A 14,851-nucleotide genomic window follows, 5' to 3' on the forward strand; every position below is an offset into this window, starting at 1 on the left:
GGCTCAGCACAATATGGTTATCATATTTTGTCAAACAATAAATAATGCATTTCAAACATTGCGTGCCATACCTGTTAGCTATGAGAGCCTCATTGTAAATACATCGCTGTATCTATGATTGAAACAGCAAACTGTCTATTCACGGATGTAAACAGAGCAGCTGTCTATTCCCAGAATGTCCTGCTTTAGTTTAGATTTTCACCTTGACCATTTTTCATTATTCCAGAGTGTTAGAATGTTTACTTTCAACCAGGTGCAGGTGATGACCCAAGGTTGTTTGACAAATACCTCAGCACTACCTCAAAGAAAGTATTTTTAGATGAATTGAACATACTTAGATCCCTCAACTGTCAGGTCTTCCTGCTGTCTGAACGTAAAAATAAGAAAGAGGTGTGGACCAAGCCCCTTAAGCTGATTTAACTGAGCATGGCATCAAGGAGCCCTAGCAAAAAAAACTGGAGTCAGTTGGAATCAGGGGATTGGTTGGAGTTATACCTGACACAAAGAAAGATGGTTGATGTGGGAGGTCAATCATCTGGCTCCATGACATATTTTCAAAAGTTTCTCAGGACTGATATTTTCTGATTGACCTGTTCAGAGATGTAATGACACACCTCTGGAGTAGTTGAGACTTGAACACTAGGGACACAATCACTGTGCCACAAGAAGTCTTAAGTTCCTCATGATTGTGTCCTAGGCCTGACCATCTTCAGCAGCTTCATAAATGACCTTCTTTCCATCATTAGGTCAAACGTGGGGATATTTGCCAATGATTGGACAATGCTCAGCACCATTCATGACTCCTCAGATACAGAAGCAGTCCATATTTGAATGCAGCAAGACCTGAACAATATCCAGGCTTGGACAAAAAAAGTGGCAAATAAATTCATGACACACAAATGCCAGGCAATGAGAAAACAAAAGAGAATTTAACTATTGCCCCTTGGCATTTGAGTAAAACAAAGGACTCTTGATGCTGGAGATCTGAAACAAAAACAGAAATTGCTGCCGAAACTCAGCAGGCCTGGCATCCTGTGTGGGAAGAAAGCAGAGTTACCTTTTCAAGTCTGGTGACTCTTCAGAACTGTTAGTAGCTAGGAAAAAATGGCATTTAAACCAAAGTTGCAGAATGGGGTTAGGGGAGAGGTGAGCAGGTAGGTGGAGATGGAACACAGAATACCTATGCTCTATCTACAAAAATGTTTCCTGGGCAACATTTCTGTAGGGTCTTAAATGTAATGTGTTTCTCCTGGCTGGAGAATTTAGAACACAAATATCTAGCCACAAGATATCTTTTTATTCACTCAAGGGATGTTGGTGTCATTGGCTGGGTCCCTATATATTGCCCAGCCTTGGTTGCCCTTGAGAAGGTAGTGGTGAGCCACCTTCTTGAACCGCTGCAGTCCATATACTGTAAGTAGACCCACAATGCCAGTGGGGAGAGAATTCCTGTTATGACATAGATTGCTTTTAGCACAGTCACCCATTCCCACATACTCCTTAGCCTATAATCACATTATATGGGTTGCATTCAGTACAGGTAACCCATTTTCTCACTCTCAGCCTTGATTATTTCTTAGTCAGCTTTTCTTTTGTCCTAGTCTGCTATTCTTTATCTCCTTGTTTCTCTACCCTTTCATCTCTCTGTCTCTGTTTCTCTCTCTGGGCTCCATCTCCACCTATCCACTCACATCTCCCCTTGACCCACATCCCTTCACTTCAGCTTCAGCATAAATGCTAACTTTTCCTAGTTACTAACAGATCATTGAGTCATAGAGATGTACAACATGGAAACAGACCCTTCAGTCCAACTTGTCTATGCCAACCAGATATCCCAACCCAATCTAGTCCCACCTGCCAGCACCCGGCCCATATCCCTCCAAACCCCTCCTATTCATATACCCATCCAAATGCCTTTTAACTGTTGCAATTGTACTTGCTCCAGCACATCCTCTGGCAGCTCATTCCATACACGTACTACCCTCTGTGTGAAAAAGTTGCTCCTTAGGTCTCTTTTATATCTTTCCCCTCTCACCCTAAACCTATGCCCTCAAGTTCTGGACTCCCCCACCTCAGGGAAAAAACTTTGTCTATTTATCCTATCCTTGCCCCTCGTGATTTTATAAACCTCTGTAAGGTCACTCCTCAGCCTCCGACACTCCAGGGAAAACAGCCTTGGACTATTCAACCTCTCTCTTTAGCTCAAATCCTCCAACCCTGGCAAAGTCCTTGTAAGTCTTTTCTGAACCCTTTCAAGTTTCACAACATCTTTCCGATAGGAAGGAGACCAGAATTGCACAGTATATCCCAACAGTGGCCTAATCAATGTCCTGTACAGCCGCAACATGACCTCCCAGTTCCTGTACTCAATACTCTGACCAATAAAGGAAAGCATACCAAATGCCTTCTTTACTATCCTATCTACCTGCGACTCCACTTTCAAGGAACTATGAACCTGTACTCCAAGGTCCTGCTAAGATTTGCTTTCCCAAAATGCAGGACCTCACATTTATCTAAATTAAACTCCATCTGCCACTTCTCAGCCCATTGGCCCATCTGATCAAGATCCCGTTCTAATCTGAGGTAACCTTCTAAGCTGTCCACTACACCAAATCATTTATATAAATAATGAAAAGTAGTGGATCCAGTAGTGGATCCTTGTGGCACTCCACTGGTCACAGGCCCCTAGCCTGAAAAACAACCCTCCACCACCACCCTCTGTCTTCTACCTTTAAGCCAGTTTTGTACCCAAATGGCTAGTTCTCCCTGTATTCCATGAGATCTATCTTGCTCATAGAGTCATACAGCAGAGAAACAGGTCCTTTTGCCCAACTCATCCATGCTCACCTCATTTCTTAAAGTGAACTACTCCCATTTGTCTGCGTTTGGTCCATATTCCTCTAAAACTTTCCTATTCACGTACCTGTCCAATGTCTTTTAAATGTTGTAATTGTACCCACATTTACCACTTATTCTGGCGACTCTGACTTGTGATAAAACATTTTTCTCTTTGTAAATTTTGCCATGAGGGACAGGTAATATGGAATGGTCCAACTGTTTGGAGCATTCTGTAGTGACAAGGCCAATCATCCTTCACAACACCAGGGACATGTAGAACCTCAGTATGTGGTGGCATTTGGTGTTTACATACTAAAGGACTATGCACACCTTGATACAGGCACATACAAAGGTGGCCATCAGAATGAGAATGGCATTGGGCAAATCCTTTCCCCTTTATCCAGAGCTTTGAACATATATCTTTGACCTCCAGATTAGAGGAAGTTGGCTGCTAAGGGGACTGCTAAGGCACACTCTGTTTTCTTTCCACAGATGGTGCTAGAACTGCTGAATTCTGTTTTCATCCCTTGACATTCAATGGTGTTACCATCACTGAATATCCCACTATCAACATCCTGGGAGTTACCACCAAACAGAAAGGCTCAAGTCAGGAGTATGATGGCATACTCCCCAATTGCCTGGTCGAGTGCAACTCCAACAATACTCAAGTAGCTTGACACCATCCAGGGCAAAGCAGGCTTCTTGATAAGCACCACATCCACAAATATCCACTACCCCCATCACCAACTCTCAGTAGTAGTAGTTTGTACCACATAGAAGGTTACTGCAGAAATTCACCAAAACTCCTTTGACAGCATTTCACAAACACTTGGTCACTTCTATCTAAAAGGAGAAGGATAGCAGATACATAGGAACACCAAATGTTTCCCTCCAATCCACTCACTATCCTGAGCATTCCTTCAGTGTCATTAGATCAAGATCCTGGAATTCTTTCCCCACTGGCATTGTGTGTCTACTTACGTATCTGGACTGCAACGGTTCAAGAAGGTGGCTCACCACTACTTTCTCAAGGGGAAATAAGACTGGCCAATATACAGGGACTCAGCCAATGACACCCACATCCCAAGAGTGGTTAGAAAGATATCCTGTGACTAGGTATTTGTGTTCTAGATTCTCCAGCCAAGACCCTACAGAATGTTATATGAGATCACTTCTCAGTGTTCAGATCTCCAGGATCTAATCTAATGATCCTTCAGTGTATCATCTGTAAAGCAAGTATATTCTTTGTTAAATATGAAGTCCAAAACTGCACACAGTATTCAGGGTATAATCTCCGCAAAATCCTACACAAGTGCAGCAAGATTTCTTTGTTCTTGTACACCAAGCCCTTTGCAATAATTACTTTCTAATTACTTTCTGTACTTGCATGCTAATTTTGTGTACTTAATATGTTCTCTGAACATTAACAGTTAAAAGATTCATGTATATTAAGTTTTGTTTTCCTATTCTTATGATCAAGTGGATAATTCACAATTTCCCACATTCTATTCCATTTACCAACTATCAGATGCAAGATTCACTTCAAAGCTCATTCTCCTTATCTCCTCATTCAAAGTCAAAATCTCAGTTTCAGACAATACTTAGACTAAACTTCTTACCTGTGGACAACTGTTCATTAAACGGAGTAGCCAATACAACAGCTCTATGTAACTCAGCATCTACCAGTAAAAGTTGTCCTGTGTTACAGCCCACGTACAAATCAGAGATTGGGGTCCAGCAGACAGATATGGGCTGAACCAAAGTTTTCTTTAGTTCCCTTGGCTTCAGGAAAGGGGAAATGTAAAAGAGAAAAGATATGTATTGTATATATTACATATAATGAGATACTTCCATTACATGTAAACTGACTCATGCTTTGTGATGAAAACCAAATATCCGATATGTTTTTTTTCTCAGAAGCATGTACTGCAGCACATTATATTCTGAATAAAAGGATATATTTTAAGATTACATCTGAGGTTAGGTGGGTGATAGAATGAATATTGGGATTGGGATTAGGTTTGAGATTTAAGTTACAGTTCAGTCTAGGGAATAGGCTTGGGTTTGGGGTTAGGATCAGGTTAGCATTGGAAATGGACCACAGCAGAACAGGAAGAGGTCTCCTCACCAAGCAGCTGAGGCATCTGTCTGTTCAATATCATCTCCCTCCCAATCTCACTTCCTGCTCTTTATTTCCATCCTGCTTCTCACTGCCCACTGAGGAGCTATATCCCAGCCCTTGTTTCTAATCCCCCTACATTATTGTCTGTAAATATGCATCCAAGAACCCAACTCCCCGACCTTTCCCTCTTTCTCCTCCCCCATGTCACTGAACTATCCTGTACCCTCTGCAGTCCTGGAATTTTGCTCTTCTGGAAGCAGCCACAACCTCCTCCTCCCTGATGCTGCTAAGTATACAGCTACCAGTTTCTGACTGGCTAGTACCTTTCAGAAGAGTGGGTCATCCATCCTCAGGGTCTTGATTCCAGGGAAATGTCCACCCACCTACCTGCAGCCTTGCCATTGCCTGATTAGCTTGTATTTTTTTTAGCAGGCCTTCCCTGGGAAAGGCTCTATAGGCAGAAGGCAAGAATCCTTAATGTCTCAAGAAGATTCTGCTCAAAGGCAGAGAAACCTTTGTGGTGTAGAGCATTGGCAACTGTATATCCTCCGAAGCACACTCCACTCACCACACATCATGTCTCAAAATACACATATATGTGATCTCAAAGTATTATTCAACACTCAGTTGGTATCAAACTGGGCATGTTTTTGGTTGCTGTGCCTTAGGGATTGTTCACCTTAGAGCAGCTGCTACGTTTATGACTCTTACTAGGCTGAGAGTACCTGAGCACTGGGTGTCAGAGACAGCACATCGGCTTGGGAAAGGAAAAACAGCTAGTTTAAAAGGAGATAACATTTGCTCAAAAATATGCATCAGGAAAGAGCTGTGAGGTTATGGTAAAAGCTGTGTGGCAAGTTTGATTAATTAGATTGCTCTTTGAAAGAGCTGATACAGGAATGATAGGTCAACTGTGCTGTGAGGTTCTATTAACATTGAACAATGTGTGGCTCGCGTTGAGCTCTGATGCACAAGATATTGAACAAACATCCATTGCAACTTACCACAAATGTATTTGCCAAGTCTCCCACAAGACCTGCCTGGGCTGATATTAACATCTTTGGGCCATAGTAAGTTAAAGCACTGCTGTCAGGACCAATCCCAACATCCTCTGAAACTACTGGAGTTCCATCTTCTGCAGGGAGCTTTACATCTCTGCAGAGAAAAATAGCAAACTTTTGGAGACTGAGCTACCCTGATCTACTCAACATCTTTTCACATTGATAACTATCTTCAATGTATCTAATTAAATGTTAATTTAGCTTTTACTTCTCTTCAAGTGCTTTTATTTTGTTTTAACATATTACAGTTTAGTTGCATTATCATTATCTGCAGTATCGTCAAACCAGGTTCTTTTCAGATTGTACAAGTTACACTTCTTCTACTACTGCCAATGGCAGAGACCTGGGTCTATGTGCGAAATCAACATCTGTCTAGGAAAAGCTACCAGCTGAATCACAGGAACTCTTGCACTGACTTCCAGGGGAAAATATATATGGAGTTCATTTCGACATAATGTTTCCAGTGGGAACTATTATGAACCAGACCAGACCCCCTTAAAATATTTTAAGAAGGTAGTGTAGACCTTAACATTTTCTTATTTTAAAGGTAGATGTGAATTGGGTGTTCCAGATGTGATGCAACTGGTAAAACCATGTGATGTTGAGCAAAACACAATATTTAGACACTATAGTTAAAATACAAACAAAAGAAAGAGGAATTTAGAATAACTTACTATTGGAAAACTTATCCAATTAATAGATATAGTACCTACTACTAATTAACTGTTTCAATATAGCAATATCCCGTAAACACACCTCTTGGCAAAAAGGTAAATTCAGACACAGATTCTCATGTACCATTCAACATTAAAAAGAGATTTCACAGAAGGTCACAGTTGGAAATCATTTACTGAAGTTCCAACTCTTCTGGGACCCAAACAGTTTGTGACTGCTACAGCTAAAAATACTAAAAGACTGATCTGGGAGAACTGGCCACTACCTTTCCATTGTTACATCTTTTTAAGAAAAAACACAAAGGCCTCCTAAATGATTGACTTAGGCCGGATCCAGTCGACACTGTGGCACTGCTGCCTTTACAACCTCTCTTCAAAAAACCCGGACAAAATAACCTTTATAAAATGATAGCACATCACAGAACAGATGGAATCAGATTGGGTTGTGTAGAAGGAGTAAAACAGGCATGCAACCTGATGAGGTTCCGACTTGTGCGGGGGAGTTGTGATAAAGTTATTGGAAAGTTTCAGCTCGAATAGTGGGATTAAGGATCTCTGTGGAACAGTGAGTGAACAATTGCATCCTGCCCTTCAGGTAGAGCACAGGTAAAATGGCCAGAGTGGTTTCTTGATGAGCTGTGAATTTCTAAACTATTTTGATGGTTCTGCACTTACTGTGTATTGGATTGCTCAATATTTTGTCCATTTTTCCTCAACAAATTTTCTTCAATACACCATCTTAGTTGATAAATTGAAATTCTTCCCTCAGCATTTTCAAGGCACTTTAATAGTAGTTTAACTAAGTACTGGTTTGTAGCTTTGGCTTATTAAGTTAAAACTTCTGGCCATTATCTACCAGCATACCTCCTGTGTCACTAGAACCTACAAACAAAGAGAGACAAAGCAGCCCTCTAACCTGGACCACAAAGTTGTGACGCCTTGTGCATTGCAATAAAGATGACCCCCCCCCCCCCACCTGGCTTCATGCCATCTCACTGGGGAGGCAAAAAAGATAAACTCACTGACCAATCAGAAACATCAAAAATACTTTTGGGAATGTGATTCGGTCTATCAGGTTCGAGCCAAATCCAGTTCTTGGTCCATTGCCATGTAGATTAAAACATTTTTAAACATTTATCCAAGAATTCTTAAATGCCAATGAGAGTTGATACATCTATTAACCTTTCAGGCAGTAATGTCCAGACTTTACTCCACTTTCTGAATGAAAAACATTCTCAATTACACTTTAATGCCTTTACCAATTAGTTTGTCCATTAGTCCTCATTGTTGATCTCTCTGCTAATGGAATTAAGTCCTTCATATCCATTCCAGGACCTCCATAATTTTGTACACATTTGTCAAATCTCCCTTCAGCACAGCTTACCAAAGTCAACTGACTTAGTGAAAAGAATAAAACAGAAAGTGGTAGAGAAGCTCAGCAGGTCTGGCTGCATCCAACTCTGAAAAAGAGTTATATTGGACTTGACTCTGTTTCTCTCTTCACAGATAATTCCAGACCTGCTTTTATTTGTGGAAAGACTATCCAGCAAAGGTTTTAAGAAGAAATAAGAGACAGATTTTATGCCTTAACTGTTGGACAAATAAACTGGAAAACTGCTGGAACTGTGCTGAAGGTTGTCTAGCAACAGCTTCTGAATGAATGTAGCTTTCATCAGTGAACACTGGATGTAGCAGTTGTGGCAGCTCTGCAATAGCTTGTGAGGGGAAGCAGTGCTATCTCAATGTCAGTAAAAAGCAAATCCTTAATATAAAACCAACTAAAATGCTTTCCCTTTTAGTTAAGACTTTAAATAATAATAAAGTTTTAATCATCAGGACTCCTGTTTCCCATCTAAATCAGAGTTATGGTCCAAAGATCTTTCATCATTCTGTAACTCAGCATTCAGATTTCTTCAACAGCATATCAAAGGAATTGCGAGAAGTCAACTCATTCTATCTTTGAACTTTTAAGATAACTTTTCACCTTTTCCTACAGGGTCGCTTTTCTTTTTTGCATATTTTTTAAACCGGATGATACCTTGGCAAAGATGTGTTGTCTTGCCTGTGTGTGCGTAGCAGGGTAGATTAAGAGAATACATTTTAAATCAATATAGTCGTTTTGTTAATAATCCATTTAGCCAATTGTTTAAGGAATAGTTTTGTTGTTAATAAACAAGTTAGTTTTGAGTTTATTGGAGAAACCTGATTAATGTGTCTTTTGCTCTAGATAATAATAATAAAGAAAATCTAATTGACAATTTTGGTGATTCAATAAGACTTTGGATACAGCTTGTGGAGTTGTGGGGCTTGATTATCAGTGCATCCCTCCCTTCAGAGTTAGAACACCAGGAATCAAGGCATAAAAAATCACTTACACAATGAAATAAGTGGATAGAAGTCGGTGTCCTGTCACCAAATCACACTTCATTCGCTAGTGCACAGTACACTGGTTGTGGCCAGCCAGCTTGGAGTCGGTCCTCAACTGAGGAGATTCTGATCACCTAGTTTATTTGGTCAGTCCATGCTTTCCTGATTGACCCAGATTAACAAACTCGATCAAGAACCTCATAGTAATGAGGTCTACCTGGTTCCAATCACTACACACAATCTCAGAGAATCCCATTTTCCAGCCTCAAAAATCATGTACTTGCTCATATGTGGCATATAGGTCAAACCCTTTCTCTTCTCAGCCATGCCTCACTATACTTACTTATATTTTACATATAAAAACAGCCTCAATTTTCTCCCCCAGAAATGCATATCTTATTTAGCAGCACTTTGAAACACATTTCATGGAATCAAGCAGGTTCAGTTATCAAGTTGCATAGAGATATTAGATATGTCCAATATTTGCGTTGGAAACTAGACTTGCTGCTGGTTCATTTTAATACTCAGGCTATAAGTCAGCTCCCATGTCTGGAGGATTTTTTCAAAGATTCAAAGAACTGTACTCTGAAGAAGGGTCCCTGAATTCTGTTTTCTGTCCCCACATGCTACCAGACTTGCTGGGTTTCTCCAGCAATTTCTGTATTGTCTATGGTAACCATACTGTCCATATTCAAATTCAAATCATTAAATCATAGAGTGTTTACAACACACAAAATCCATTGTGCCTGTGAACGTTCTCTGCAAGAACAAATTAATTAGTACCATTCCTCTACCAGTTCTCCATTTGCTCTGTACTTTTGCTTTCAGATAATTACCCAATTTTAAAGGCTTTGGCTAAACCTGCATCCATCACAACATCAGGCAGTACATTCTGGATCCTAATGACTTTCCGCATAGAAAGGTTTGTCTTCATATCACTGTTGTTTAGTGTCATAGAGTCATATATCACAGAAACAGACCCTTCGGTCCAACTCCTCTATGCGGTCCAATTTTCCCAAATCAAACTAGCCCCATTTGCCTGTGTTTAGCCCATACCTCTAAATCTTTTCTATTTATGTACATGTCCAAATGTTTTTTAAAATGTTGTGACTGCATATTCACTTTCCTCTAACAGTTCATTCCATACACAAATCACCCTCTGAGTGAAAAAGTTGCCCCTCTGGTCCATCTTAAATCTTTCTCCTCTCACCTTAAAAATATGCCCTCTAGTTTTGAACAATGGCGCAGCACAGTAGGTAGTGTTTGAGCTGAACCTGTCTGCTCCAGGCTAGCCATGTTCTTTTTCTGTCTCTCCTTTTCACTGGATTTCTTTTTCTTTATATTGTCTTCATTTTCTGACATCATGGGGAGGTTGGATCAGTGTCAGCCAAGGCTCCTGGCTCATAGGTTCAATGTGTTGACTCCTGGAAAGGCTGCAATGGTGGCAGCATGCGGTCTCCTGGCTTTGCAGAGCTGATGCGTGGGCTCCTGGAATGGCAGTGGGGCATCAGCTGCAGCGAGGGTGGAGCAGGGAACTCCTGGCTGCGCTATGCCCAGAGCAGTGGTCTTGCAGAACTCCTGGAGTCATGCTTGGGACCCCAGCCGATGAAGGTGAGCACAATGTATAGTGACTAGAACCAAGGCCAGGTCGATCTCATTGTCTATGACACCCTTGATTGGGGTTGTTAACTTGGGCCAATCAAGGAGGCCAAGGCTAACAGGTATAAACAGAAGACTTAGATAGCCTCCTTACTCCAGGGACCGACTCTGGGCTAGCTAGTCAAGAGTCCATGTACAGTGCACATGTAAATAAAGGGTGCCGTGCTGAAAGGATAACAGCTTCTGTGCAGTTACTTCAGTGGTGACCAATGAAAACTGCACACTCCCGAAGGAACTTCACTCACAACAGTCCTCTTAGAGTTGAGATATGCACTTCTGGCATCAAATGAGTCAAGCTTGGGAAGCTTGACTCATTTGATCCTGCTATCAAAGACGAGGCCCAATATGTAGAAAGAATGCAGTTTTTGTTTCCAGGCAAATGGCATTGGGGCAAATGAAAAGCAACAAGTAATCCTTCTGACTGCTTGCGGATACTCAGCATTTTTGGTTATTAGAAGCCTAACTTTCCTGAGGCATCAGACACTAAAACCTTTCAAAAGTTGATGGATTTAGTTAAGAAATATTACAATCCCAAGCCTCCCCTAATTCTGAGGTGCTATCAGTTTTATTCGGCAGTTTGAGAATCAGGGGAATCAGTATTGGGATTTTTGATGAGGTTAAGATGACTGGCAGAGGTTTATAACTTTGCGTTAACCCAAATGAGATGCTGAGAGACAGTTTCATAAGTAGGATTTTAGCTTTCTGGCTGAAGCCCAACTGGACTTCAGATTGGCACTACAACTGGTTTGACATCAGAATATGCAGCAAGTGGATAATGTGAGCCACGGGTATCCCAATGGAAGTGGATACCCTCAACCGTCCAACTGAGCTTAGGGAACACCGCTTGAGTGTAGGCAATCACAGAGCCTTACACAGGGCATATCCTGAGCAGAGGACCCTAGGTCAGCCCACAACTAATTCCAAAACAAAGCCAAGACTCGGACAAATGGCTAAAATGTTCTTTAGAATCTGGGCTGGCAAGGCATTGTGGTTGCTGCCAGTATGATGACTTGAGACAGCAAAGGAGTCCTATTGGGTCTGACTCGAGTAAGAGAATTCATAGGCCAGTATCTAGGACAGTATACACACTGGAACATCCACCTACATGTGGTTTGGAACAGTTAAATTGCTTAGCAACATCCAAATCAGAACCAATCAAAATAAATGTCTTGTTAAATCATTACCTAGTTGTAGTGGATGTCAATATCAGTGCAGCTGTATCCACAATTGCAGAACCAGTTTTTTACAAGCTCTGGATTCCAACACTGAGGTTTGCGCTGGACCTCAGACAGACTGAGAACCTTTACCGGGTAACCATTACAGATTAAGACTACGATGTGGGTTCCAGTCTCCTATGAGAAGCAATTGGTGCAGTCACCATGGACTATATTAAAAGACTTAGGCCCAAACTTGACAGGGCAGAATTGGTAGAGAATGATTCCCCTTGGTTGGCTCAATATTTTTCAAGTAGAAAATGGTTGCCTGAGTGAAATCCTAATTAAATACCCATAAGCTTTTCAGGAAGGTCTAGGGTCTATCAAAGGAGTAAGCCACCTTATATGTTGACCAGGAAGCAATTCTACAATTCTGCAAGGCCTATTGTGTGCCATTTGCCTTATAGGCAAAAGTAGAGGCAAAAATCATCAAACCAGTACAGTCTGCGGAAGTGGCTGCATCAGTCTTGCCAATTGCAAAGCCTGACATCTCTGTATGCCTTTCTGGGGATTTTAAGTAAACACTAAATTGTTTTTGAAGCTGGATAAGTACTCAATCCCTTGCATAGAAGATTCATATGCAAAGCTGTCAGGAAGCTGTCCTTAACGAAGCTTGCCATGAGACAAGCAAATCTGCAATTGTGACTAGATGAGAAGTCCCAGAAGTATGGCACATTTGATACCCTTAAGGATTTGTATCAATATACAAGACTGCCATTTGAGCTATATCATCCTGTGCCCTTTTCTAGCAAATGAGAACATTTTACAAGGTCTACCCAGGTTGCCTTTTATTTGAGCTGAAAATTTGTTGCTGGAAAAGCACAGCAGGTCAGGCAGCATCCAAGGAGCAGGAGAATCGACGTTTCGGGCACGAGCCCTTCTTCAGGAATCTTTTATTTGGATGACATGGTAATAACCAGGAAGACCTAGAACGAGCACCTAGAGAATTTGGACATAGTGCTTTGACATTTCTCCCATGCGGGTGTACACATTAGAAGGGAAACATATGTGTTCCAGACCTTGGGCTACAGAGTCAACACAAACAGGATATGCCTGTTGGAATACAAAGTGAGGGCACTCAAATGTGCCCCGGCTCCCACATCTGTACCAGAGCTTAGGTCCTTCCTTGGACTGGTGAATTATTACAGAAAGTTCATATGTAACCTGGCCTTTATCTTGGTACCCTTACCACTGCTGATGAAAATGGGTCAGCCTTGGAAATGGTTACACAGACAAGTAGTAGCATTTAGGGAAGTGAAAAAGCAGCTGTCGTCATCTCAAGTCTTGGCTAATTACAATCCCAAGCAAGACATGCAGTGCTTCCCCGTATGGTATCGGAGTAGTGTTGGCTCATTGGTGGCCCAATGGGGAAGAATGTCTGAAAGTATGTGCTGCCTGGACTTTGGCTGATGCCAAACGCAAATATGCTCAGATAGAGGAGGAAGGTTAGGCAGTCATATTTGGTGTGAGAAAGTTCCACCAATACCTTGACAGACATAAATTTGTAACAGCAACAGACCATAAACCTCTGGTAGGATTACTTAAACAAGACAAGTCTGTGCCACTCATAGCTTCTGGTCGAATTCAGTGGTGGGGCCTTTATTCTCAGTGTATACAATTACAAGTTGGAACACCGTCCAGGAGGCCAAGTGGTAAAAAGGCGGGGGGTGCCTTGAGCCAGCTCCCACTGGCAGATACACCACTGGTGGTGCCTCCCCTGAGGAATCCATCAAACTTTCTGGACATCTTTCTGGTCACTGCTGACAATATCTGACTGTGAATACAATACAATCTGGCCTTGGCAAAACTAAAACAGCTGATGGTGATGGGGGAAGCAAAAGGGCCATCACAAACCGAATTGAAACCTTTCTAGACTTGGTGAGACTAGATCACTGTAGAGGATGCATATTACTGTGGGGAGAAAGAGTGATTGTCCCAAGTAAAGGCTGCCACCTGCTGATCTTCTCCAGGATGATCTTCCAAAATGAAAATATTGGCAAGAAGTTATGTTTAGCAGCCAAGATTGAATGCTATCTTAGCTGCATTGGTGGGGCAGTGCCCACAGGGCCAACAAGGAGAAAACTTATTGCCAGCATCTCCCCCACATTCAGGGGAATGGCTGGGATAACCCTATACTCAGTCCTCTCATCGGTTCAATGTTCTTGGTCAGAATTTACTCGGCAAACTCAAGAATGACGGTTAAAAATCTGCAATACCGTTCACAATATACAGACTCCCAGAAGTACTGGTCACGGACAATGGGATGTCATTTACCAGAAGGGATTTCAAGTATTTCCTAAAGTCCAGTGGCATTCGGCATGTACGGACAGCTCCATACCATCCATCATCCAATGGTCTGGCGCAAAGAGCAGTCCAAACGTCCAAGGTAGGCTCAAAGAAACAGCCTATCACTTCACCCGAGACCAAACAATCCCAATTCCTGTTTGATTATAGGACCACCTCTCACACAACTATGGGGAAAGCTTCAGCAGAGTTGCTAAAGGGGAGAAGACCCGCACCAGGTAAAACTGATATTCCCAGACCTGAGGCAGGGAAGGTAAAACAACACCAGGAATGCCAATGCTAACCACAAGCCTCTTCTACTCAAGAGTAACAGTTTACTTCAGGAGACGAAGTTTGGTGTCAAAACCACAGAAATGGCCTTGCATGGGTTTAAGGCAAGGTTGATTCGAGCTGAAAATGTGTTGCTGGAAAGGCGCAGCAGGTCAGGCAGCATCCAAGGAGCAGGAGAATCGACGTTTTGGGCATGAGCCCTTCTTCAGGAATGAGGAAAGTGTGTCCAGCAGGCTAAGATAAAAGGTAGGAGGAGGGACTTGGGGGAGGGGCGTTGGAAATGCGATAGGTGGAAGGAGGTCAAGGTGAGAGTGATAGGCCGGAGTGGGGGTGGGGGCGGAG

At 42.0% G+C, this 14,851-nt stretch overlaps 1 protein-coding gene across 3 annotated transcripts in view; it reads right to left on the reverse strand.

The window, feature by feature from the left end:
- The window catches only part of cfap43 (cilia and flagella associated protein 43), a 120,614-nt gene that overhangs the window by 91,789 nt on the left and 13,974 nt on the right, over positions 1–14,851 (reverse strand). For 2 of the 3 annotated variants that reach the window (XM_043712887.1, XM_043712886.1), the window contains exons 5-6: positions 5,965–6,115; positions 4,458–4,620 (exon numbers count right to left, since the gene is read on the reverse strand). The exons of the other annotated variant lie outside the window; for it this stretch is intronic. In XM_043712887.1, coding sequence (XP_043568822.1) covers positions 4,458–4,620; positions 5,965–6,115 — 314 coding nt within the window. The remainder of the gene's footprint in view (positions 1–4,457; positions 4,621–5,964; positions 6,116–14,851) is intronic. 3 annotated transcript variants of the gene reach the window in all.

This window comes from Chiloscyllium plagiosum, chromosome 22 (assembly GCF_004010195.1).
Source record: "Chiloscyllium plagiosum isolate BGI_BamShark_2017 chromosome 22, ASM401019v2, whole genome shotgun sequence".
Classification (NCBI taxonomy): Eukaryota; Metazoa; Chordata; class Chondrichthyes; order Orectolobiformes; family Hemiscylliidae; genus Chiloscyllium; species Chiloscyllium plagiosum.